Here is a 27,993-nt window from a genome sequence, read left to right on the forward strand (position 1 = left end):
TTAATTGTATTTCATTTGCATTATTTCTTGCAATCATTTCAATATTTCAATATTTCTTGCAAATAACCAGTATCTGTGAAGGCATTCAATTTTCCAGGGAAATGAGAATTCCACATCATTTGGACTAGAATGTTCTTTCTTTCCTGCTCCATCTAATTATCTCCTACCTAATCCTGGGATCATAGTTCAAGTGTCACTTCTTTGAGAAGTCAGATTAAGTTGATAGTATTCTCTGCAGTAGTTGTAAAAGTTGCAATCTATTCTTACATTGGGATTATCCAGATCTGTATGTGTTTTCTCTCACTATTGGATCCCCAGTTCTTGGCACTTGGTAATTGTTAAAATGAATAAATGAATGAATGACTGCTTGAAATAATTCTGCTGCTATGGAAATACATTTTATTTTTTTTAGGATTTTGTTTTTAAGTAATCCCTACGCCCAATGTGGGGCCCGAACTCACAAACTGGGATCAAGAGTCACATACTTTTCCAGCTAAGCCAGCCAGGTGCCCCTGGAAATACTTTTTGATTTATAAAAGTAAGAATCATTTATCATTTATCATTCATCATTTATCATTCATGAAATGTTAGGCACTCTAAGTGCTATATATCTATATGTATAAAATTACATTTTTCACAGATGTAAATGTATTTTTGTTTCTAAAATGTATTACTGCTCCTATTTTACAAATGAGGAAAGTGTTTTCAGAAAAGCTAATTAACTTGTTTTATATGTATAAGAGATAGATAAAAGATTTTAACTCATGTCAGGCCTGTATATATGTTTACATCATTATCTTTTCATTACTGGTTTCTGTTTATTAATATAAAAGTCCTCATATATAGCTTATTTTAAAAATCACTTAATATTTACCTAACTAATTGGTTTTTGTTACCTCAAAGTAGGAAATGTGGCACCTCTAATAAGGGGCAAAGAAATAGAACATTGTATTGAGCAGGGCAGCAGGGAAGCTATTCTTCCTTTCCCCTCACAACCAGCTACAAAGAGAGTAGAGCTGAACTTCGTTTTACAGATGGGAGAAATTGAGTGGCTTGTAGAATTGACAACGTGGCAAAGCTGTACAGCCAAGTGCTGCTAGTGTTGTTTGTTCTGGGTCAAACTACCCCTCCTCAAACATTTACTGAATGCCTACTGTATGAGACATTTGGCAGCAGTGTTTTCCCATTTGGTATCCTAGCACCGATTTCCTCCTCCTCTTCCTAATAATGCTAATTTCTTTCCTCCCTTTTTTTTTTTTTTTTTACTCCATCACTTTTAAAACCGGCCTTAAATGGGGGAAAGCAGCGTGCAAGCCTGGAGGTCAGGGACAAAAGTGACGTGACAGTAATGGGCAGTATATCCCACAGTAGCGATCTAAGAAGGCAAGTGACAGATAATCTGAATGTAGGAACCGGCAGGAAAGTGCAATGATGCGTCTCTACGCAAGACAAAGCCTTTGCCTTTCCAGTGACCCCACTGCTGGGACAACGGAAGAACTTTTCCGTGTAAAATGCCTCCGCATTTGGCTTATGCTGCGAGGTGACCGGCTGCCCAGGGCACTCCGCCTGGTCTCCAGGGCCCTTGCTCCACCGGGTTTTATCCTGAATTCCAGGGCTGCAGCTGACATTTCTGCCTAGGCCATGGTTGACCCTGCAAGGGACATTTCCACCACCGCTGTTGGCCGAGAGTCCCAACTGCTACGTTCCCCCACCTCCGGATTGCGCCGATAATCCCAAGGCCGGAGGGTCATGTTCCCTTAGGGTTCCCGGGAAAGACCACAGTTTAGGTGCTGCCACGCGAGGCCTTCTGGGCGCACCAGCCAATCCGCATGAGGCATACACGAGCTCCAGCCAATCAACGCCCGTCTTATTCCTGGGTACCGCCCGCGCCGGCCTTTTCCCCCCCGCCCCCTTCCCCGTGCCTATAGTCGCGGCTGTGGCTGCAATCCCCTCCACAGCTGTTCCGGGCCTGGGGACCAGCCTCCCCCTGGAATCCTTGGGTTTCTCCTGTTGTCTTCACTGAGGATGAGTCCCTGCGCAACTGTGTGTCCGTCTAGCGGAGACCACCGGCGTACTTTCATCTAGCGACTGGTGAGGGAGTGTTCAGCGTGGCTCCCCCGTGCCGGCGTCTCTTCAGCCGGGGGGGAGGGGCGGGGGGCGATGGGACAGTATTCAGTTTTCCAGAGGGTGCGGGGGAATGGGGACGCCAGTGGGGCGGATGGAACGCGGGGAAGAGACCCAGTGGCTCGCNGGCCGGCAGGCCCGTGTCAGAGCGTCTGGCTCCCCGCAGCCTGACTCTGCTGCTAATGAATGGTCTGTTCAGCGATGTGCTACGTTGCTGTCCTGTAAGACACGCCCTCCAGCGTTGCTGCCTTGCTGGTTTCAGATAGTTGTCGGTATCACTTCCCTTGGAGCCTTGAATTTGAAGCCATTCTTTGAAGCGTTATCCCATCCTGGGGTTCACATAATTTTAGTCCACTTTGGGAACACNTTCTAAAAAGTTTTCGTTCAGCAGCGGAATAGGTAAGCCTGGGCATCCTTGACTACTGTTTTCCAACATAGTTAATAAAATCTCAAGATTTTTGTTTAGGAAGCAGAAATTGGTATAGCTCTCTTCCCCCTCCCCTCGCCGTCCTCCCATGCTTCGAAGTAGAGCGTTTGAAATTCGAAATTTGTAGAATTACTGAAAGAATGTGACTTTTATGAGTGGTTGTGTTTCATTACCCGTAATGTACCAGTTCACCACTTGTATAGCCACTTTCTTCTCACTCCTTTTTCTATTTTGAATTCCTTGGTTTTTAATTGGTTTTAGAGACTGGTATAGGTTAGATAAAGACAGAAAGATCTGTTTTCTAAAAAGAACTTGTTTCAGGTATTTTTAGAAGCTTTAGTCAAAGCAGAACTTAACCTCAAGAAATTTTAAAAAATGGCTGTTCCATGATTAACTGAAACAAACAAACAAAAAAACTTGCATTTTTTTACCAAGGGCCCTTGGTATGCTAAATTCTATGAAGAAACTTAACTACATTCTTTTACTCTTATTATGCTTTAGGACCATATAAAGTTCAGTAGACCATAAATGAATTTACCTGTTACATAAAGGAGTTCACTATTACTTGGTTTATTATTATAAATGATATCAGAGTTTATTATTAATAGGTCAGTGAATTTTTGCCACATGTAGAGATGTGACTGACCCCTAAAATTGGGGAACTATTCTGTTGTGAAACACTGATAAAGTATTGAAGTTTCCATTTTTTGTGCCAAGAGAATATTTGAGAAAATGTTAGACAAAAATGCAGTATTGATAAAGCAAAATTATTAGTTTCCTAAAGGAGTAGGTGGTTGTATTTTATAATTGTTATGTGAACTATTTTCAGGATTTACAAAAGGAATTAAAGATGTTTAAGACTCTTCAATTATGAGTTATAATTTGTAGTTTTGTAACAGTTAATATATATAAGTTTAAAAGGAAGATGTGTTTAAACACACTGTGTGTGTATAGTGAGAAATAAGAAATAGGATATTCTCCCCCCTACCCCAAAAGAATTTGTGTAGGCAAGGTGCATACTAACCGGGCAAGTTATTATCATCTACTTTGCAGATGGAGATATTGGAATAGGGAGATTAAGTTATTTGGCCAAGGTTTTAGATAGTAGGAACCAATTCTTATGGCTATAAATAAGAGTAATTTTTTTCTACTACATTATCCTGCCTCTCATTAAAGATTTCCTAACTGCATTTTGAGAGAGCAGTTTGGGTAGAGTTGAATAGATGGAATCTAGAATATACTTTTCTGTCTTTGTGACTTTGGATAGGCTACTTAAACTTTCACATAAATTTTCTCATTGTAAAATGAAGGCGCTCTTATATAAAGGGGCGGTATGAGGCCGAAATTTATGTAAAGCACCATGGTTGCCCATATGAAAGTTCAAAAGATGGTAGATAACTCTGTAAGCCAAGGCATGTTAGCAGCCGTGGAAAGGTTTGGGTGGAAAGGTTTGGATTCTAAGCAGAAAGGACTCGAATATAGTTATGCCATTTTCTGACCTGTATACCAATAATGTCCCCTGTCCCTCCTTTTATCCCTTTTTTTTATTCCTCTTAAACATTTGTTGGGTGCTTACATATGAATAAATTGCGTATTTATTTTTCAGAACTCAGATAAATGCGCAATTTAAAATTTAAAATAGTTGTTACCCTGTTTTTCCAAATGTGAGAAATGCTTAAGAAACTGTGATGTGTCTAGGATCATTTAGTTAGTGGTGTACCTGGGTTACTAGCTCAGGTGCTCCGAATTAAGAGTCTAAATTTTACGTGGTCTCCAGGCCTAATTGATATCCTCTTCCTGAGAGCACAAGGCTAACCTTTAATGAAAGATAGATATTGGGCTTGCAGAATGGCATGATCAGTTTTGTGTTTTAGGAAAATACCTAAACTTCTAACCAAGGATAACTGGAACAGTTATGAGCCTTAGTTAAGCGCTCATCCTCTACTGGCTAACACCTTTTGTGGTGGGCCAGTTCTTAAAGCTGAACAATTGCCTGCAGCTAGCTGTTCTCCTTCAACTCAGTTTTCCGTCAGCATTTCATATTCCTCTCATGTAAAATAACTTTTTCTCTTCAAGTTTTATTTGTTGCTTTCTTTATGTTTGGTTTTCTGATTTCCAAAGTATTTATCCCTTACTCTACTTGGTTTCCCTATGTATAATCAGGCCAGAAATCTGGGAATTATCACCATGTCTTGTCAATTCAAGAGCTTAAATATCTAAATGTGTCTGAATTGATCATGTTCTTTATCCATAAAGAAAGGCACATAAGGCTGTCTACCTAATCTGGTCAATCCTTTTGTATATATTAGGCCTCACTCTTTTCTGTCTTCTGAATTACTTGGAATTTTCAGAATAGACTAAATTTTCTAATGCTTTTATTTGTATTTACTGTTCCCTCTGCCTTGAATGCCCACCTACTCTGAATTTATCAGGTAAACATGTACTCATCCCAGTATGGGAAATATTCCCTATCTCTCTCTTGCCAACTCCTTGTTCCTATGATTCACTTGTTTTATCTTTACCAGATTTATAATCATATGTTTTTATTACTTTAAAGAAAATCAGTCTGCTCTATCAAACTGTGGCCCTTTGATGGTATAGAGTATGATAGATAATAAATTTTGTTCATTCAATGCAGATATTAAATGAGCTATAGTTTCACTTAAGTATTATATATGAGCCTATACTTTTATCATTTTATTTAAAATATTTATGCTATGTTTATTTTGTATTCCTAGTACCTTGTGACTTACAGTGAATGCACTGGAGAGGCAGTGTAGTGTAGTAGAAATAGCTTGAACTTTGCTGTTAAACAGGTCTGCTGTTTGAATTCTCTTTTATTGGTGCTATGGTTCTGGTGGCTTACTTAACCTCTCCGTGATGTAAAATAAAATATCTAGTACATATCAGATGCTTAATAAATATTTATTTCCTTTGCTTTCCTTGCCTTTAGTAAGCATTTGTTGAATGCATAAATAACATTTACACTGGTAATTGAAAATATGGGCCTGGAATTTAGGAGATGTGAGGGTAGGAGACAGATTTGGGGATTATGACCATGTAGGTTACAGCTAAAAGGTAGAAAGATACTGAAATTATCCATGGATAATATGAAATAGAAAGGAAAAGAAGACTGAAGATAGAACATTGAATGAAGCCCAACATTTGAAGGTAAGGGAAAGAGATAAAGTCTTTGGAAGAAGTGGTGAGGGGTGCCTGGGTGGCTCATGTCTCAGTCAGTTGAGTGTCCAGCTTCCAACTTCGGCTCAGGTCATGATCTCACGGTTTGTGGGTTTGAGCCCCGCGTCTGGCTCTGTGCCGACAGCTCAGAGCCTGGAGCCTGCTTGGGATTCTATGTCTCTTTGTCTCTCTGTCCCTCCTCCACTCACCCACGGTCTTACTCTGTCTCTCAAAAATAAATAGATGTAAAAAAAAATAAAAATAAAAAAAAAAAGAAGTGGTGAGAGAGAGCCCATGCTTAAATGTTTCAGTAATTCCCTATGCTTTCAGTATCCCTTTCTGTGTTAATGACTGAAAAGCAGGGAAGTCAAGTGAGAACTAAAAGTATCTTTAAGGATTTGGCAATTTGGAAGTCATTATGGTAACCTTAGTGTATGTGGTTTAATTGTAGAAGTATGCATGGAAACCAGGTAGCAGAGACAATGAAACTTAAACATGAATTTTGAGATTAAACTTGTTACCCTTTTGTTACTGAAGAAATAATAGTAATGAAAGCTACCATTTGTTGATACCTGTTTGGTGCCAGGTACAATGCTAAGTAATTTCATTTGTCATTACAGTAACCTTGTGAGGTTGGTGACATTGTCTCCATTTTCAAATGAAGAAATGAGAGATTATGTAATTTTTAGAGTTACATAACTGGTAACAGCTGGCATTGCTATATTTGAATCCAAATATGTAAGACACTAAGAAACATTAGCTCTTAGTCACTTCCTTATTTATGTTCATAGTATTCTGTATGTGTCTCTATATATTATATAGTATGCTACCATTTTTGCATTTGATATTTCTTTTTTTCCATTGAAATGTTTATATACAGTAACAAATTAGGGCATTTTCTTTTGTTGTACCTTAATTCTTTTGTGTAGTGTTTGAGTTATATGCCAGTAAGTAGTCCTTTTCAGGTACTATGAATGCACTGAAAATACAAAAGTGGAAACATTTTAGAGCCTCAAAAGAGTGATAATAACTACAAGTGACTATTTTGCCACATAGCTTGTTTTCCAGTTTACACATTTTAAACACTTTTGAGGCTTTGGTGCTTTTTTATGTCAACTAACTACAGAACGCTTTGTTTTTGACACTCTTTAAGGTGGAATGAATATTAGAAGGCCTGTATCAAATTATAAAACAGGCAGACCAGTAGAAACAGAACTGGAACTAGAAAGGACTGGAAGTACTGTAATTCTATACTGTCATCTCCAGATGGTGAAGTCAGAATAGTGAAGAACCAGTTAGATTTAAGACTTTTGATTCTTAACGTGGTTTGAAATGGGAGTGGAAAGTGCAGGTTTGCGATGTTTTGTATCTGTCTATGGTGCACGAAAGTTTCCCTTACACGTGTAGTAAACTTATATATGTCCCTCTAAACAGCCTTCTTATAACTTTCTTTGTCATTCAAAGTACATATTTAAAAAATTAAAATGAAAAAATATTTTGGAGCATTTATTTTTAAAATATATTCAGTTTATTTAAAACAAGAAAAACCAGGGGCGCCTGTGTGGCTCAGTTGGTTAAGTGTCCAACTCCGATTCAGATCATGATCTCGCGGTTTGTGAGTTTGAGCCCCGCGTTGGGCTCTGTGCTGACAGCTCAGAGCCTGGAGCCTGCTTCAGATTCTCTCTCTCTCTCTCTCTCTCTCTCTCTCTCTGACCCTCCCCCTCTTCTGCCCTGTCTCCATCTCTCAAAAATAAACAAACATAAAAAAACCAAAAAAAAAACCCAAGAAGAAGCAAATAATCAGTTCATCCATTTCTGTCCCCCCCTCCCCCCGCCATATTTGGTAACTACCAGTCTGTTCTCTGTAACTACCAGTCTGTTCTCTATCTGTGAGCTTGTTTTTGTTTTAAGATACCACACGTGAAAGAGCCATATGCTGTTTATTTTTCTCTGACTTATTTCACTTAGCACAATGCCCTTGAGTTTTTTGCTCTTGAATTGTATGAATTCTTTGGGTATTTTATGTAGATTAGTTCCTTATCAGATATACGATTTTTTAAAAAGTTTACTTAGTTTTTTGAGAGAGCGAACAGTGTAGGGGCAGAGAGAGAGAGGGAAACTGAGGATCCCAAGCAGGCTGTGCCCTGATAGCTATGTGGGGTTTGAACTCAGAACTTTGAGATCATGACCTGAGCTGAACCCAAGAGTCAGGCACTTAACCAACTGAGCCACCCAGTGCCCCTCAGATGTATGATTTCCAAAAATTTTTCTCCCAGTAAGTAGGTTGCTTTTTCATTTTGTTGATGGTTTCCTTTGCTGAGCAGAAGCTTTTTAATTTGATGTGGTTCTACTTGTTTATTTTTGCATTTGTTGCTTTTGCTTTTGATGTCAGATTAAAATAATCATCTCCAAGATCTATGTCAGGGAATGTACTGCTTGTATTTTCTTCTAGGAGTCTTATGGTTTCAGGTATTACATTTAAGTCTTGAATCCATTTGAATTAATTTTGGGGTATGGTTTAAGATAGGGGTCCAGTTTCATTCTTTTGGATGTGGCTGCCCAATTTTCCCAGCACCATTTGTTGAAGAGACTGCCCTCTTGCCATTGTATATTCTTGGTTCCTTATTGTAAGTTAATTGACCATTTATGCGTGGGTTTATTTCTGGCCTACTTTGTTCCATTGATCCATGTGTTTCTTTGTATGCCAGTGTCATGCTGCTTTAATTACTACAGTTTTGTTATAGTTTGAAATCAGGGGATGTGATGCTTTCAGCTTTGTTCTTTCTCTCTTGCTTTGGCTATTTGGGGTCTTTTGTGATTCCATACAAATTTTAGGACATTTGTTCTATTAACTATTTATGATAGTTTGATACTTTGAAGAAGAGAATGTACATGGAATTTCTATTATAAAATCTTTAAAATCTAGCCATTATGAAATGATTGCTTAGTTATTTATAATCTAGAGGATAAAAAAATAAAATCCAGAGGACAAAAATACTGAAAAATAAATTAGGAGATGATAAAAAGATGATGGAGAAATGTTGATTGTAAAGTCCACTCTAGGTATAAAATTTCTAATATAGAAGTAGTTTTCTAACATGAAGTAAAGAAACTGAACAATAGTAGTTTATCAAATAGTTGACAAATAGTATTTCATTTCTCCGGATCTGAATGGGGCAAAGCAGACAGGGTAGCATATTAGAAAAAGGAAACTAGAGGCTCTTCTTCGGTAGCTGAGTTTTTTATATTTTCCTATACCCTCTCTAATCCGTATATTAGCATTTATGTATATTTTTAGATGTTTATTTTTGAATAGGTATTCATACTCATGGTGAAGCATTTAAAAATGGTTCCTAGTAAAATGCAAGTGGAGTCTGCCTTCCATTTCTTTCTCCAACCATTGGTGCCCTTCTGCAGAGGAACCATTCTTTTGTGTATTCTTCTAAACTTCTTCCATGGATTTTCAAGTGTAAACATGTAAATACATGTATATCTTTTCCACAAATGATATTACATATACATCACATTTTAAAAGACATTTTACCAGATATCTTGCTGATTATTTCATATCAGAAAACATGTAGCTACTTCTTTTTGATGCATGAATAGTATTCTGTTGCATGGACATAACAACATAATTACTTCTAAATAGTTTTTTTCTGTACTTTACTATTTCAAACAGTGACTCAGTGAATATTCCTGTACTTAAGCCACTTCACACATGGATATATTTTTCTAAGATAAATTCCTAGAAGAAAAATTGCTTGGGTTAGAAAAAACATACATTTTACATTTTCATAAATACTAGTAAATTGCTGTCCAAAGAGATTGTATAAGTTTATACTCTCACCGGCAATGGGGTAGGGTACCTATTTTCTTACAATCTTATCAGTACATAGTAATATCAACTTTTGCTATTCTGATAGATTAAAAATGGTATCTCATTTTTGTTTTTTTTTAAGTTTTTATTTTAATTCCAGTTAACATACAGTGTTATATTAGTTTCAGGCATACTAGTAGTTATTCAACAATTCTGTGAAACACCTGGTGCTCATTATTGACAAGTGCACTCCTTAATCTCATCACCCATTTAACCCCTCCCTCCCATTACGATCAATTTGTTCTTCATAATTAAGAGTCTGTATCTTGATTTGTCTCTCATTTTTCCCCTTTGTTCATTTGTTTCTTAAATTCCACATATGAGGGAGATCATATGGTATTTGTCTTTTTCTGACCTATTTCACTTAGCATTATACTTTCTAGATCCATCCATGTTGCATGATATCTCATTATAGTTTCGATTTGCACTTTTTTTAGTAAAGTGAGCCTCTTTTTAAAAATCTGTTTAAATTTCCCTTTTTTAAGAAATGAATTATTGAGGGTTTTTTTCTCCTTTTGTTTTACTGTAGGTCTTAAACTGATTAAATGTATTAATCTTTTATTACTTTTGAATTTCTGATCATAGGTAGAAAGGCCTTTTGTTCTTTGAAATTATAAAAAAAAGAGTCACCCATGCTTTCTTCTAGTGCTTTTGTAGTATTTTTATGTTTGTCTTTGACTCATCCGGAATTTACATTGGTGTAAGGTATAAAATAAGTATGTAAAGTTATTTTTTTTTCCAGGTTGATACCTAGTTATTTTGATACCTGATGTTTAATTATTATCTCCTCTTATATTAGACACTTTCCAGGCAGAGAGAACATCATCACAGTGCCTGGCTCTTAGTAAAAACCAAATGATGAGAGGGTTGTGGTGGTGGTGGTGGTAATGAAATAATTTTAGGGGGTAAGGGTTGAGGTGGGATTGCTATAGAGGGTAAATTTAAGTGTGTTTATAACTTGTGGGGACATAGCTAGTGGAGTATAAAAATATAGGGGAAAAGGAATGAAGCTTTTGGAAGGAAAAAGGTGGACAGACTCCAGAGTACAAATACAGAAGTTAACCTTAAACAGGAGACTGGAATAAAGGAGGAGAGAATGATTAGTATAGTTCTAGAATACTGTGGATGTGAAGGTGAAAAGTTGATAGACTTTTTTTTTTTTTTTTGAAATAGGAATTAGCGACACTTAAATATGGAGGTGGCTGTAGAATACTTGAGGGGAGCAAGTGGTAGATTTTGTATTTTTTACTTTTTCTTTCCCTTTTTTTTTATAGGTCACCCTTGCAATTATGGATATTTAAAAGGACCAGACAGTGTGGAGGGGGAGTTCCCCTCCTCACTCCCCCTTGGTGCTTGACTCCAGGAATAATTTATAAACTGTGGAAAGTTTTTGTTTTTTTTTTTTAACAAAGAACTTGTATTTGATATAAACTTTATAGAGCTATTTATAATTTTTTGATTAAAGTGCCAAAATAAATTGTACAAAGGTATATAGTTTTATACTACTGCCCTGAGGATTTAAATTATAATCCTAAACAGGTCATTTATTCTCTATAAATCTTTCTGAATAGCACCTTTTTTCCTGGCTTTTTCATTTTTAAAAATTAATCTTAACTGTCTTGAAGAACTAAAACTAAGCAGTCTAAAAACAATTAGGATGAATTCTTCCATCCCTGACTGTACATCAAAGTGTCGATCCCTGAAGCATGCTTTGGATGTCCTATCTGTGGTAACAAAGGGAAATGAAAACCAGATAAAGGCCTTTCTGTCCAGTTATTGTTACAATGCTGCAACTATCAAAGATGCCTTTGGCAGAAATGCTCTTCACCTTGTTTCCTCTTGTGGAAAGAAAGGAGTGTTAGATTGGCTTATTGAAAAAGGAGTGGATCTGTTGGTGAAAGACAAGGAATCAGGATGGACAGCTTTGCACAGAAGCATTTTTTATGGACATATTGATTGTGTTTGGTCTCTGTTGAAGGTAAGTGTCATTTGTTTATTTAAAACTATTTGGTCTGGCCTATGTTTTTCTTGGTCTTTTTCAAAGACTCTACTTATATTCCAAAGATTTGAGTTTGTTTTTATCAGTTGTTTGATATCTTTTACTATTGTAAGTGACTCATTTTTAGAAATCAAATCCCATATATATTTTTACTTAGACTTTTTGTGACATAGAAATTTAAACATACATCAGAGTTTACAATATATAATAGACTGTTGGCTGGTTTTATGTTCTGTATGCCCCACTGACTTTGTTTATCTCATACTATTTTGAAGTAAATTCCACAGATTTTATCATTTAATCAGTATTATGTATCTTTTAGTATTCTTAAGAAATACGTTTACTTTATATATAACTATTATTAGCTACTTTAAAAGGGTACTGGTTATTGAAATACAACATTTAGGGACTGTTTTGGGGTAGTATGTTTATTTCTTGTTTTGCTAGGATAAAGTGTTTACAGTTGTGAAAACATTAATGATTAGAATCTGCTTAATTTATTTGAAATTTCCCATCAAGTAGATTAAATTTAGGTTTGTTGTACTCTATAGCTAAATCATGAAATGTTTTGAGATATACCTCCATATCATTTCACTAATGAATGCACATGAAAAACTCAAAATCACAAGTTATGAGTTTTAAACTGAAAAATTTATTTTGTATAGGCATTTTGTCATGTTTGTAGAGGACACAGAGAAGACCAAAACATTTCCTATCTTCAGGGAGCTTTTGGTCACATGAGGGAGCTTATCTTAAGGGTCTTCATCTATTTTTGATTTTAAAAATGTTTGCTCTTACTATGTAAAATGTTTTTAATTCCTCTTCGTGTGTAAAATGTTCAAATATTGGCTTAATTCCCTTAGTTTAATCTTATTTTATATAGTAAGCTATGTTGGTATGAGTTAAAGCATTTTATCAGCTCTACCTTTACCCTTTCCCACCTCTAAAACTTTAGCTCTTTTCTAGTATCTGATGATAGAAGGTTGGATTACCACTAGTCTTGTCAAACCTGAGAGTGTCCTTGGCTTTTCTGTTATCATAGGGATTGTCATTCAGGTGTCAGGATTTGGGACTTCAGTTTGAAATAGTGTCTGGTTTAAATTTTGGACTTTCCTTCTCTTTGGAGCTTCATTTCCCTTTAGAAATCCTTAATCATTCTTTCCTCCTTGGCTAAGAGAAGCCAGGAGATTGTGCCTTGGGCCACCTTGCCCTTGGCTTGACAGTCTTTTGTTATCATCAGAGCCCTATTGATCAATGATAGATCTAACAATGGATGTGTTCCACTGATAAAATTTTCCCACAGAAATCTTTTCCTGCCCTGTTTTCTATTCATGTCTCAACATGTCATGCTATCTGCAATTTTTTTTAGCATATCCTTCTTTCCTGTGGCCTTTCGAAGTCCTTTAATTGGAAGGGCTGCAGTTATAGGGGTGTTCATCTCAGTTCCACTTCTGGTCAACTGTAGCCCTTAATTAAGGTATTATGGTTGGCAGAAAGAGACTATACACAGATATACATTTTAAATAAATTGCATTAATTAAAAACTTTATAGTTACAAGATTTTTTAATTGCCAAAATAAATTGTACAATAAACATAAACTCATACTTTCAGTTCCTGATTGTCAAAGATTAAACAACAACAAAAACCTCAGCAGAAACTTCTTGTCTATCTGAAGCTAGAGTAGAGACAGAGTATTTTATGCATAGATTCTTTGGTTCCTTGATTCCATGACAAGATGTGTGCCTGACAAAGACTGTTTATGCTTGTAGGGTCCTGCTTATCTGTTGTTGCTATACCATTATTCTTTTTTACTGATGGTTTATTTACATTATTGTTCTGGGAAAACTTTTAATTTTTTCCATTTGTAAATAGAAGAACTAAATCATAGGAATTAGTGGCTTAAATATTATTTGTAAAGTATTTGGAACAAATTAAAAAAAATTTTTTTTAATGTCTTATTTATTTTTTGAGACAGAGACAGCATGAGCAGGGGAGGGTCAGAGAGAGGGAGATACAGACTCTGAAGACAGGCTCCAGGCTCTGAGCTAGCTGTCAGCAGAGAGCCCGATGCGGGGCTTGAACCCACGAACCGTGAGATCATGACCTGAGCCAAAGTCAGACGCTTAACCGACTGAGCCACCCAGGCGCCCCACAAATTTTTTTTTTTTTTTTGAGTGCCTGATGTGTGCCAGGGATTTATCCAGATCCTATAGGGATATGTGATGTACATGACAGAATCCTTGTTCATTTGTTTGAGTTTTTAATTTAGCAGAACGAGATAGGCCAAAAACAAGTAATTAAATAAACAACTGGCACAATAGATGTTGGTATATCATTTCATGGAAACAAACCAACTATGGTTACCTGAGTAAAAGATACTTTATTAGAGGGATATCAGATACCTCACAGAATAGACCAGTTATGAACCAGAACAATAAAATTAACTGTCAAATTATAAGCAAGACAAATCTCAAACTAAAATAGAATGGTTATGAACTAAATAGAACTAACTGATCTGAAGTACCTTCCCACTTCCCTGCTCCAGGATAATTAGGTAGCAGCAGAACCAGTTTATTAAAACTATTCCTAGTTTATGATGTTAAAACCATGTCCTTTGAATATAAGAGAATGGTTATTTTTCTGTTTTCTCTAGTATGAGGGCATCTGGCCCGTTTATCCAAAAGTATGACCAAAGCTTTATTTATTTTTAGTGTTTTATTTATTTTTGAGAGAGAGAGACAGACAGACAGACAGTGTGAGCAGGGGAGGATCAGAGAAAGAGAGAGACACAGAATCTGAAGACAGGCTTCAGGCTCTGAGCTGTCAGCACAGAGCCCGACGCGGGGCTCGAACCCACGAATTGTGAGATCATGACCTGAGCCGAAGTCGGCCACTCAACCAACTAAGCCACCCAGGCGCCCCATACCAGAGCTTTAAAGAATAAGCTTGAAAGAAGGAGAGTAGAGTATATCTCAACTTACCCTACTAGAAATTGAAATCTCAAGATAGTGTTTTGATCCTTCCTTTTTTGGCAGTATATGGGCAGCAATAGAGAGCCATGTTAAACTCAGTTAACTTAGCTCATAACCAGTTTGGAAAAAATCGTGTATCAGATACCTTTGCTGAACCACTTCATGTCATTTTGGCCTCACTTCTGTGTACAGGCTTCTAGCAGCTTTGGGTTGGTGTAAATCTCTGCACCTTGTTTCTGGCATCTACTGCATGCCTCTTATTTTATGCTCCAGAACTTGGCATTCATGCGTAACCAACCAAAAATACAGGAGAGTTAAATCCCCTTTAGAGCAACTTTTTGCTAATGAAGAACGGGAACTGAAGGTAAACACTTAACCTCTTTTATTCCTTGACTGGAGAATTATTCTGTGATATATTGTATAAGATTTCTGGAATGTCCTGGCAGGATCATGCACGAGGTACCTTAGCAATGGCCTACTTGATAACACATTTTTGTATTGGTTTTTCCTACTTTTATTCTCCTGGCCCCTCACTTTCTAGGATCTTTTCCCAAGGAAATTACCTGCATGCCAGTCTTTGTCTTATGCTTTGTTTTTTAGGAAGACAGTCAAAATAAACAAAGCAGCTCTCTGTATTTGCAGACAGGTATCTCCAGTAGTGTTACTAGTGGTTTGTAATGGAATAACTGTATCTAAAGTACATCTGCTCCTTGTAGAGATTCTTAAAAAATGTTCAGGCTTATAAGCCTGGTATACACTTAGATGTTATTTAACAAACTAATGAATTTACCTATTATTTTGGAGGTATTTTATTTATTTTTAAACAATTTTTTTTTTTTATTGGAGAGACTGTGTGTGTGTGTATATGAGCTGGTGAGGGGCAGGGGAAGAGGGAGAGATAATCTTTTTTTTTTTTTTTTTTTTTTTGAGGGAGAGATAATCTTAAGCAGGGTCCATGACCAGCATGGAGCCCAGTGCAGAGCTTGATCTTCCTATGGTGAGATCATGACCTGAGCCAAAATAAGTCAGATGCTTAATTGCCTGAGCCACTCAGGAGCCCAAGAGTTGATCTTTAAATAAATAGGATAGACTACACACTAGCCCTACAGCCTTTAGAATTTAAGATGAACATATTAGAAAATGTCAGAGTCCACCATATCTAGGGAGCTCTAATAGTTTAAAAAAAAAAAGAAAAAGAGAAAGAAAATAAATGTAGTCTTATGCATGTGGAGCTACTTAGAATGATGCACATATATGTAGTCTTCTTAGGGTCTAGTTGGTATGTATAAAGTTTAGGAAAATTTATAAAACTGGCAAAATAAACTCTCTAGGGATCTCAGTTTCTGGGATCCCATTTGTTAAATTCATAGCTTGGAGTACTCTATCTTGGAATCTCCCTTAAAAGGTTAAGTTAAGCTCAGGTCTTCTCACATGGATTAATTATATCTGTTTTTTAAAAAATATTAGGCAACATTTACTTTAAAATTTATTAAAATCTTAGATCATTTCTGATTTTTTTAAAACCAGTTTGCTCATAGCTTATCTGAGTATTTTTTGCTCATTGACAATCCTTATGTAATCAAATGTTACAACCATCTGGAACATAATGAATTTAGAATTGGTTTTAGTTTATTAGGAATCCATTGTTGGTAAGAGGAGATTTTTCTTTCTTAAGTAACCTAAAACAGAGTATTCCAACATATTATAGTTAGAATTTAATAACTTCATTGTTGATCTCTGTCTGTAACTACCCAGGTGAACTGTGTGTACAGATGGGCAGTGATGGCTTGCACCATTAAAATAAAGATAAGTCTAGTACTTGAATGTCTTGTTAAACTATCTACAAATACTAATGGTTACCTTTGAAAAGACTATATTTAAAAAACTATGGTTAGTAACAATAATATGTATTGAACATTGCTTTCTATCCATCCTGCCCCCTTGCACCATATTTTTTTTACTTTTTTAAAAATTTTATTATTATTATTTTTTACAAATAGTTTATTGTCAAATTAGTTTCCACATAACACCCAGTGCTCATCCCCACAAGTGTCCTCCTCCATGCCCATCCCCCCCTCCCCCCACATCCATCAGTCCTCAGTTTTTGTCAGCATTCAAGAGTCTCTCATGGTTTGCCTCTCTCCCTTTCCCCCACCATTTCCGCCCTTCTTCTCCCCCTTGTTCCTCCGTCAAGTTCCTCCTAATCCTCCTATACGTGCAAACATAAGATATTTGTCCTTCTCTGCCTGACTTATTTCGCTCAGCATAACACCCTCAAGGTCCATCCATGTTGCTACACATGGCCAGATTTCATTGTTTCTCATTGCCATGTAGTATTCCATGGTATAGATAAACCACATCTTCTTGATCCATTCATCTGTTGATGGACACTTAGGCTCTTTCCATGTTTTAGCTATTGTTGAGAGTGCTGCTGTGAACTCCTTGCACCATATTTTAAAAGATACAAAAGTATGGTGATAAGAACAGGGTGTGCAAACTGCTTTAAATGTTCTATTTCATGTTGGATTTTGAACTGTGACGATACAAACTAAAGATTACTTTAAATTCATCCTTAAAACACATATACACACACGTGTATCCTCAGATTTTTTTAAAGATACCATTAATTATATGTGATTTAAAGAAGCCACAATTAAACAATACTAAGATGAAAATCTATATCACACAAATGGAAATAAAGGAATATAATTGTCTTAAATGTAAATACTTGGTATAATAACATTCAAGGCAAAAATAGATGGGGCCAAGGTGATCACATTATATTTATAAACAGTAAGTTCTAATAGAAGGATTGTCCTACCATTGACTTTAGATCTTTATAGCCCTTAACTGGACTAAACATGGAGCATGGCTCTTTAAATACATAATATGTATGTGTACAGTCACAGACAGAGAGACCCAGAGCTGGGGCTTTCTAGGCAACCAGACTTGCCTTACTGTAGAAAACTTTCACATCTAGTTCATTTTAATTTTAGATGTTACTTATTTTGTTCTTTTATGTTCTAAGAATTGGGTATTTGATTTTTCCTTAGTTCTCTTTTTTAATTGTTTTTTTTAAATTTAATTTATTTCTAAGAGAGAGAGAGAGAGAAACAGCATGAGCAGGGGAAGGTCAGAGAGAGAGAGAGACACAGAATCTGAAACAGGCTCCAGGCTCTGGGCTGGCAGTCAGCACAGAGCGCACAAACCCACGAACCATGAGATTATGACCTTAGCCGAAGTCAGATGCTTAACCGACTGAGCCACCCAGGCGCCCCTTCTTAGTTCTCTTCTGTGTGTGGGAAAAATGTGGGTGGGCATAGGAGGTAATGTGTATTTATATATATTTTTTCCTCTTTTTTCTTTTTCTTTCTTTTTTTTTTTTTTTAAGCATGGTGTTAGTCTCTATATTCAAGACAAAGAAGGCTTGTCAGCTTTGGATCTTGTAATGAAGGATAGACCAACTCATGTAGTATTCAAGACTACAGGTAAGAAAATTTTGCAAATATATTCCATTAAGGTGCAGCTTAGAAAATTTTAATGAAACTTTGTTCTTCTTAAAATACCTGAGGAAATTTGTGTGTGGATATCTGCAAGGAATTTTTACTTTGGTGTATACTGGTTGATAATTTTGCAGTTTTATTCATAACACTAATTGATTTTGCATTTTCAGTTTCAGCTTATACTATGTTAGAGTAAGAACACAGCCCAAGTGGAAGTCAGTAGGACTTGTAACTACTGTAAAGTAATTAATGTGCATCCAGGAAGTAACATCAGTACTTGAGGTAGAGGGGAAAAGGAAGTGATTCTTTTACTGATTTTCTGATTTTTCTGATTTCACTTATTTCTTCAATTTGTTTGCCTTCAACTTTTGAAATGGAAATTGGTGGAAAAGGAGAAGAGTTTTAAATGGAGCTGCTGTATAGTTTGCATATAACTAGTGAACAAGCAAGGACACATTCTTCATTTTTATTGCTACCTTGGATATTATATTGCCGGTTACAGTTATAGTTCTAGTAAAAGAATTTATACACCTTCCAAAATAAAAATGAAGACTTAAAACTTATCTGTGATTAAGTTTTATCCCAGTTTAATGGGTATTACCCTGATCACTAGTGTGATTTTGCAACTATCAAGAGTAATTTATTAAAAGTTAATGCTTCTGTAGGAATAGTGAATAATATCACATTTGCTTCATGTAGAACCTTTATATATATTATATGTATAATGTAATAGTAAATATCTTATATTTATAGGTATTTTAATGGAAACAAAATGGTTATGGCAGGTAGTATTTTACTCATTTGGCAGTTAAACTAGCTGCTAATGAGAAAAGGAACAAGTATTAGATTCCTAGTGTTGAGACAGGCCTGTGCTGATTTGGATTTTCTGTTTCTATTCCTAGAGTTAGATAATGCGTTAATAATTTCATAATGTAAATGATAATGTTGGCAGCATCTTTCTAAATATGGTGGTTAAATTAGTTCCTGTAAAGAGTCTATGTTGAGAAAAACTGATTAGTAGAGTATATCTATAATTGAACTAAACTGGTGTTTGTTTTACATTTTAGATCCTACAGATGTCTACACTTGGGGAGATAATACAAATTTCACCCTGGGTCATGGAAGCCAGAATAGCAAACACCATCCAGAACTGGTGGACCTGTTCTCCAGGAGTGGGGTTTATATCAAGCAGGTATTTTGAAGTATAATCTGAGTACTTTCAGAGATTAATAATAACTTTTGTGTTTGATAGTTTACCTTTTCATTTGGATTGTGTTAACTTTGTTGAAAGGATAATAACGTTTGTTTTAGTGAACAAATTGCTTAACAGAACTTCACTAATTCTGTTTTAGGTTTTGTTAGCTTTAATTGTGCTTAGACTGTGTTAAATACCATAAAACTATGAGATGTTTGTGCAAGTAGGGTTCGAAATTAGAAGGCACGATAGAGATATTACTTTAACTTTAAAAAGGTAGAGCCTCTGTTGATTTTCTAGCGTTTGTTTACATTTCATAAAAATTAAGAGTTCTTTACATTGTTTCTCAAGTGAAATTGTTGTTGAAAATCATTGTTATTAGTTTTAGGTGAGGGAACCTGAGTTCTTAAATAGAAATAATTATAAAATTTTAGTTGATATAATTGTGAAAGTTTGGTCTTTGATCTTATTTCATTATGCTAGATGATGTCTTCTACTTCCATGAATTTTGCTACTTTTGACATAATTCTCTTTTTCTATAATGCAATGTATATTTGTTGTGTGTGTGTGTGTGTGTGTTTGCACATGTGCGTGCATCCGTGAGTGTTTTCATCTGAGCTTGACTAGGTCCTCAGAATTCTTAAAATGCTATTCCACCCATTAGTAGCCACTAATGATTGATTACAATAAGGGCAGTTACAAAAAAATACCTGTTTTCCTTTTATGAGTTAGTGTGTTATAGTTAGTTTTCATGAGCTGAGGTTTTTCAGGAGCAGGGATTTAAAAAAAATTTTTTTTAATGTTTTATTTCTGAGAGAGAGAGAGAAAGAGAGAGAGACACAGTGTGAGCAGGGGAGGGTCAGAGAGAGAGGGAGACACAGAATCTGAAACAGGCTCCAAGCTCTGAGCTGGCTGTCAGCACAGAGCCTGACGTGGGGCTCAAACCCACAAACCATGAGATCATGACCTGAGCTGAAGTCGGACGCTCAACCAACTGAGCCACCCAGGCAACCCCCAACTTGGTTAGGCTTATAGATGAAAACAGTACACTTAAGGAGAAAGCGATACTTAAGGAAGTGAGAGTATTTTGTGAGATTAAAGATGTAAGGAATTTTATTTGCCACAGAATGAGGGTTGAAGCAAGCACTATGGATAGGTTACAGAGGAAGGGAAGCAGTGTAAATTATAGTCAGATAAGAGAAGACGAGTTTTACAGGAATATTTACTGAGCACCACTTATGAGTCCAATTAGTCACTGAAAGTGGCTGATTTTGTACTGTAGAACCAAAGGAATTAGCTACCAGGGGCTAGAGATTATTAATTTTAGCACAGTATATTACAGAGAATTAAGGTGAAAAGCCATAATTAGTTGTCTCTTTAAAAATCTCAAGAGGTTTTGGGGCACCTGATGGCTAATTACATTGAACGTCTGAGTTTGGCTCAGGTCATGGACTTGGGGTTCATGAGTTCAAGCCTCATGTCGGGCTCTGTGCTGATGGCTCAGAGCCTGCTTCCGATTCTATGTCTCCCTCTCTCTCTCTCCGTTCCTCTCATGCTCACACTTTCTCTCCCTCTCTCTCTCTCAAAAATAAATAAAGATTTAAAAAAAAAATTCAGAGGTTTTAAAGTTGGAATACTTAAACTCTGGTATTGTCTGTTTAATAGAAGTCAGAAATATAGAATGGCATTCTAAGATTGGAGATAAAATTGAGCAGATCTCATGCTCACACTTTCTCTCCCTCTCTCTCTCAAAAATAAATAAAGATTTAAAAAAAAAATTCAGAGGTTTTAAAGTTGGAATACTTAAACTCTGGTATTGTCTGTTTAATAGAAGTCAGAAATATAGAATGGCATTCTAAGATTGGAGATGAAATTGAGCAGAATATTATTTCTGGCTTCAAAAAATGATTTTTCCTTTACAAATGCTAACTTTGTATTATAAATTTGAGTACAATTTTGGGTTTTACTTTTAGACTTTCTGGGTATTTGTGATACAGCTAACTGAGATAATGACTTTTTACATAACTTACGGTAAGTATACGTATTCACAGAATTTACCAAGTAGTTAAAGGATATTTGTAAGTAGTGCTTGCAATTCAGCTTCTAATTTTCTTATTTTCCATAAGAGCTTGACTTTTTTCTAAGTCACTTTCTAATAATTCTAACATTTCTCTATTTCTTTAAAAACTTTTAAAAAAATGTTTATTTTTGAGAGAGAGAGTGCATGAACAGGGGAGGGATAGAAAGAGAGGGAGACACAGAATCTGAAGCAGGCTCCAGGCTCTGAGTTGTCAGCACAGAGCCTGATGTGGGGCTCAAACTCATGAACCGCAAGATCACAACCTGAGCCGATATTGGATGCTTAACCAACTGAGCCACTCAGGTGCCCCTAAGATTTCTTTGTTCCTTAATCATTTTTTTATATCCAAAATTAGAAATATTTATAGATGGCCTAAGAAATGCAAATAATTTTTAAAAATAAGCATACAGGTTTTTTTTTTTTTTAATGTTTTATTTATTTTAAGGAGAGAGAGAGAGAGAGACAGCGTGAGCAGGGGAGGGTCAGAGAGAGAGGGAGTCACAGACTGAAACAGGCTCCAGGCTCTGAACTGGCAGTTAGCACAGAGCCCGACGCGGGGCTCGAACCCACGATCTGTGAGATCATGACCTAAGCGAAAGTCGGACGCCTAACCGACTAAGCCACCCAGGCGCCCCGCATACAGGATTTTTAAATGCTATTAAAGTAAAGTAAATATACTGAATATTAGATGCATTGAAAAATAATAAGGTGTGGCAGAGAGGTTAGGTATGTAGGTACACAAACAGGCATACTTCATTTTATTGTGTTTTGCTTTATTGCACTTAACAGATACTGCATTTATTTTTTTTTTTTTTTTTTTTACAAATTGAAGGCTTGTAGCAACCCTGCATTGAGTAAGTCTTTCAATGCCATTTTATTTTTTCAGTAGAATTTCCTTACTTCATGTCTCCATATCACATTTTGGTAATTCTCTCAATATTTCACACTTTTCCATTAGTATTATACAGTCCTTGAAGAACTTGAGGGTTGGGGCACTTGACCCCTCATGCCATCAAAAATCCGTGCATAACTTCTGACTTACAAAAATTTAACTGCAGTTGACTGGGAGTTTTTGAGAACATAGTCAGTTAGCACTACTTGTATTTTATACACTATACTTTGTATTCTTTCAGGAAAGTAAGCTAGAAAAAAGAAAATGTAATTAACAAAGTCATAGGAAGAGAAAAAACATTTATTTTTTAAAGTATATTTGTTTATTTTAAGAGAGAAAGAGGGAGTGCAAGCTGGGGAGGGGCAGAGAGAGAGAAAAACAGAATCCCAAGCAGGTTCCATGCCATTAGCGAAGAGCCCAGGGCGGGGCTTGAACTCAGAAACTGTGAAATCATGACCTTGAGCCGAGCTCTGAAGTCAGACACAACACTGACTGCGCCACCCAGTTGCCCCAGAAAAGAAAATCCATTTAAAGTACTATACCGTATTTACTGGAAAACATCTGCATATAAGTGGATGCGCACTGAAATTCAAACCTGTGTTGTTCAGGGGTCAACTGTATTTGTTCTGGGTGATCTGTGATCGGTTTTCTTTGATATTACTATTGTAATTGTTCTTTGGGTACCACAAACTGCATCCATATAAGATGGTGAACTTGATAAATGTGTGTTGCACTGGCTGTTGTTCTCTGTGTCTCTACCTCTTTTCGGGCCTCCCTATTCCCTGAGACAAATTATTATAATCAGTCCACTTAAGAACTCTTCAGTGGCCTCTAAGTGTTACAGTGAAAGGAAGAGTTGCATGTCTCTCACTTTGATTCAAAAGCTAAAAATGATTAAACTTAGTGAGGAAAGTGTGTCAAAAGCTGAGATAGGCTGCAAGCTACACCTTATGAACCAAAGAGTTAGCCAGGTTGTGAATTCAAAGGAAAAGTTCTTGAAGGAAATTCAAAGTGCTTACTCTAGTGAACAAGAGAATATTAATAAGGTGAAACAGCCTCACTGTCAATATGGAGAAAGTTTTAATCGTCTGGATACAAGATTAAACTGGCCATGATACTCCTTCAGCCAAAGCCTAATCCAGAGCAAGACCCTAACTCACTTCAGTTCTATGAGGGCTGAGAGAGGTGATAAAGAAGTTGCAGAAGAAATGTTTGAAGCTAGCAGAGGTTGGTTCGTGAAGTTTAAGGAAAGAAGCTGTCTCCATAACATCAGACTACAAGGTGAAGCAGCAGGTGCTGATGTAGAAACTGCAGCAAGTTATCCCAAAGGTCTAGCTAAGAGAATTAATGAAGGTGGTTCCACAAAACAACAGAGTTTCAATGTAGATAAAACAGCTTTCTTTTGGAAAAAGATGCCATCTAGTACTTTCATAGATGGAGAGAAATCAGTGCCTGGCTTCCAAGCTTCAGAGGACAGGCCAACTGTCTTGTTAGGGGCTGCTGCAGCTGGTGACTTGAAGCTGAAGCCAGGGCTCATTCACCATTCTTAAAACCCTAGGGCCCCTAGGAGTTACACGAAATGTACTCTGCCTGTGCTCTAACATTGGAACAACAGAGCCTGAATGACAGCATATCTGTTTACTGCATAGTTTACTAAATGACCATTTTAAGCCCACCTGTGGAGACCAGTGCTCAGAAAAAAAGATTCTTTCAAGATAGTACTGCTCATTGATAATGTACCTGGTCACCCAAGAGCTCTGATGGAGATGTGCAACCACGAGATTCTTGTCATGTTGTTTTTGTTTGCTAATAACACAGCATCCATTCTGTAGCCCATGGATCAAGGTAGTCATTTTGACTTCCAAGTCTTATTATTTAAGAAATACATTTCATACAGTTATAGTTGCCATAGATAGTGATTCCTCTGATGGATTTGGACAAAGTAAATTGAAAATCTTCTAGAAAGGATTTACCATTCTGGATGCCATGAAGAATATTTGTGATTTTTAAAAATAGGTCAAACTATCAGCACTAACAGGAGTTTAAAAATGGATTCTAGTCTTCATGGATGACTTTGAGGAAGTTAAGACTTCACTGGGGAAGTAAGTACAGATGTTGTGGAAATAGCAAGAGAACTAAAATCTAATAGAAGTGGAGCCTGAAGATGTGACTGAAATGCAGCAATTTCTTGATCAGTCTTAAAGGGATGCGGAATTGCCTTTCATGGATGAGCAAAGATAGTGGTATCTTGAGATGGAATCTCCTCTTGGTGAAGTTGCTGAAGATTGTTGAAATGATAGCAAAGGACTTAGAATATATTTCATAAACTTAGTTGATAAAGCAGTGGCAGGCTTGAGAGGACTGACTTCAGTTTTGGAAGAAATTATACTTTGGGTAAAATGCTATCAAATACCATCACCTACTGTAGAAAAATCGTTCATAAAAGGAAGAGTAAGTTGATTTGGCAAACTTCATTGTTGAATTGTTTTAAGAAATTGCCATAGAATTTCCATGTTTTAGAAATTGCCTCACTCTTAGCCACTACCACCCTGATCAGTCAGTAGATGTTAACAGTGAAGCAAGAACCTCCACCAGCAAAAAGATTACGACTTGTTGAAAGATTGATGATGGTTAGCACTTTGTAGGAATACAGTATTTTTAAAATTAAAGTATATATGTGGTATAGATGTTATATTTTTTTTAAACCTCAATGCTAATTGCATTCTTAACAATAGTTAATAGTTTTTTTTAGCCACAATGCTATTGCATACTTAACTATAGTTAACTATATTTCTATAATATGAAAATATTTCTAAAACATGGAAATTCTCTGGCAATTTCTTAAAAACAATTCAACAATGAAGTTTGCCAAATCAACTTACTCTTCCTTTTATGAACGATTTTTCTACAGTAGGTGATGGTATTTTCTACAGTAGGTGATGGCATTTTACCCAAAGTATAATTTCTAAACTATATTTCTATAGTTAACTATAATTAAGTATGCAATAACATTATACTTAGACTGTACTTAGACTACAGTATCATGTAAACATAACTTTTATATACTCTTGGAAACCAAAAATTTACTCACGTTACTGAGAAATTCTCCCTATTGTGTGATCTGGAGCCAAACCCATAGTATTTCCAAGATATGCCTGTATTTAAAACTGCTGTTGGTTTTCTGTTAATTGCCTTCTGATGCAGTTCAGTCATTTCAGTACCCTTATCTTCTGGTAAGAGTTTGTGAGTATGTAAGTGTGTGTGCCAAGAGGGCAAGGGGAGTATTGGAAAGATGGTAGATAAAAAAGGAAGTGGGGAAAAGAGTAAAACTTGAAAATAAATATAAAATTATTTAAATCCATGTAACGATGTTAAAGATATATTAGACAAAATCAGAGATACTGAAAGGACATACTAACCGCCAGTCCTCATATAGGTGATTTTGTTTTTTAAAAAATATGCTTACGGCATTTTCACTGTTTTCTTTAATAACATATATTGCTATTTGTTAATCTTTGTGTTTCATGTTGCATTGCCCAGTTCTTCTTGTTCAAGATTTTATAAAGCTGGGAAACAGCTGGCTACTGTTTTCTGTGGTTGAACACTTGAGGTTTATATTTTCCTTTGTTTAAGTTCTTTGTTCTTTTTCCTATATGTCAGTATTTTTAGACATAGTTTTAAAATAAAGCATATATATTTATAATTTTTATTTCAGAAAATACAAAGTAGAGAACAGGTATAATACATCCCATGTACCTATCATCCAGCCTAAAGTTAGCAATATTATGTAATTTATCTTTTTTTTTTTATTAAAATAAAAGATATTTTATTCAGAGGAATTTAATAATAATCTTTTGTTTTCTCTTAGGTGGTGCTTTGTAAATTTCACTCAGTGTTTCTGTCTCAGAAAGGACAGGTTTATACCTGTGGTCACGGTCCTGGAGGACGTTTAGGCCATGGAGATGAACAGACATGCTTGGTAATTGAAATGTCATTATTCATTTTAGGTTAACTGCAGTAAAATTTCCAGAAACTGGAAGCTTCAGTTAACTAAAAAAACATTATTTTTAACCTACTATAAGCAGTGAGAGTAATATACCAATTTTGATAATAGAGTTAAAAAAGCAGTTTCCTGCTAGATCATCATGTTCAAATTAAGGGATTTTGATATGCAGAATTCTAAAGCATCATAGAAAAATTATATTTTGCTTATAGCAAATATTGAGATGAGAGCATATATATAAGCTTTAAAATATTTATATAGTTGAAATTTCAAAAGCCAGACTGTTTGTAAAATGCTTTTCTTGTAGTAGTTCTGGGTTTTATTTTTTTAACTTCTTATCAAAGTATTTGTGGTCTAAAAGTTGAGCCAGTATTCTCATTGTATAATCACAAAATTGACTCTTAAGCTACTGAAACTTAGTGCTAATTGGAAGAAACCTGCTAATCATTACATTCAATAAAATTGCCTCAGTAGGTATTTTTAAGGTAACTTTTTTTGAAGGGATTACTGATATATTTGTCAACTACTAAAGGGTGCTTTACAAAGAAGAGAGAGAGGTATGATAACAGCTTCCATTTTTTAGGATTTATATGTTCTAGGCATCAGTCATACTTTTCATGCAGTATCATTACCGTGACTTAAGTCTCATAACAATCTTGTGAGATTATAGGCATTATCATCTTCATTTATGCTGTGTCAGAGACTTTGATTTTTATATTTAAAAACTCATTTACTCCTTACACCTATTTTTTCCTGTATTTTTTTTTTTTTAAATTTTCTCAGTACATCAGTGAATATTTTGGCTGAAGAGCTGCCTCTATTTATACCAAACACATTTGCACTGGGTGTATGATAAGGGCTCAAAAATCATTTGTTGGACTGAACTATTTTATTGAAATGTCTTACTGGGGTTTTGTATTTAATTCATAAACCAATGTTCATATCCTGTTAAACTCACCTGTCCCTTGCTAAATTGTAGAGTTTACTTATGATAGATACAGCCATTTATCAGTCATGTCATTTCAAATATAGTGTCACCAGATTCTACTTGAATTTTTCGAAATGGCTAATATATTATACTAAGCTAATTTTATTTTGTAGATCCCTAGGCTTGTGGAAGGACTGAGTGGTCATAATTGTTCCCAGGTGGCAGCTGCAAAGGATCATACTGTTGTACTGACTGAAGATGGATGTGTTTATACATTTGGCCTAAATATTTTTCATCAATTAGGAATTATTCCTCCACCTTCCAGTTGTAATGTACCCAGACAGGTAAACAACTTTTTTTTAAAACAAAAAGATGACTATTTGCTATAAAACCTGTGTGGATAAAAAGATGGAAGATATTGATATGCAACTTAGTTTACTTATATTCAGTGGTATATACTTTATTTTTCACAGGAGTCATTAAGCATGGTATAAATTAACGTTTGTTTGGAATAAGAAAGAAGGCACTTGGGAATTAGGCCCCAAACTGCCTTAGATTCAGCTCTTTTTAAAAATAAATTTTTCTTAATGTTTATTATTATTTTTTTTTTGAGAGAAAGATAGACTGTGAGGAGGGCCAGAGAGATTAGGAGACCCAAAATCCAAAGCAGTATCCAGGCCCTGAACCATAAGCACAGAGCCGGATGCCAGGCTCCAACCCACGATCCATGAGATCATGACATGAGCTGAAGTGAGATGCTCAACTGACTGAGCCACCCAGACGCCCCTCAGCTTTTTAAGTATTCACAA

The 27,993-nt window shown here is 35.9% G+C and overlaps 1 protein-coding gene across 4 annotated transcripts in view; it reads left to right on the forward strand.

The window, feature by feature from the left end:
* The first annotated feature begins 1,944 nt into the window (after positions 1-1,944).
* IBTK (inhibitor of Bruton tyrosine kinase) overlaps positions 1,945-27,993 on the forward strand; it is a 91,606-nt gene continuing 65,557 nt past the window's right edge. For all 4 annotated transcript variants that reach the window (XM_077750257.1, XM_077750259.1, XM_077750258.1 and 1 more), the window contains exons 1-6: positions 1,945-2,091; positions 10,886-11,589; positions 17,975-18,071; positions 19,154-19,278; positions 26,122-26,232; positions 27,358-27,528. In XM_077750257.1, the coding sequence (XP_077606383.1) occupies positions 11,269-11,589; positions 17,975-18,071; positions 19,154-19,278; positions 26,122-26,232; positions 27,358-27,528 (825 nt within the window). In that variant the 5' untranslated portion in view covers positions 1,945-2,091; positions 10,886-11,268. The remainder of the gene's footprint in view (positions 2,092-10,885; positions 11,590-17,974; positions 18,072-19,153; positions 19,279-26,121; positions 26,233-27,357; positions 27,529-27,993) is intronic.

Source organism: Crocuta crocuta, unplaced genomic scaffold (genome assembly GCF_008692635.1).
Source record: "Crocuta crocuta isolate KB4526 unplaced genomic scaffold, BGI_CrCroc_1.0 scaffold9, whole genome shotgun sequence".
Taxonomy (NCBI): domain Eukaryota; kingdom Metazoa; phylum Chordata; class Mammalia; order Carnivora; family Hyaenidae; genus Crocuta; species Crocuta crocuta.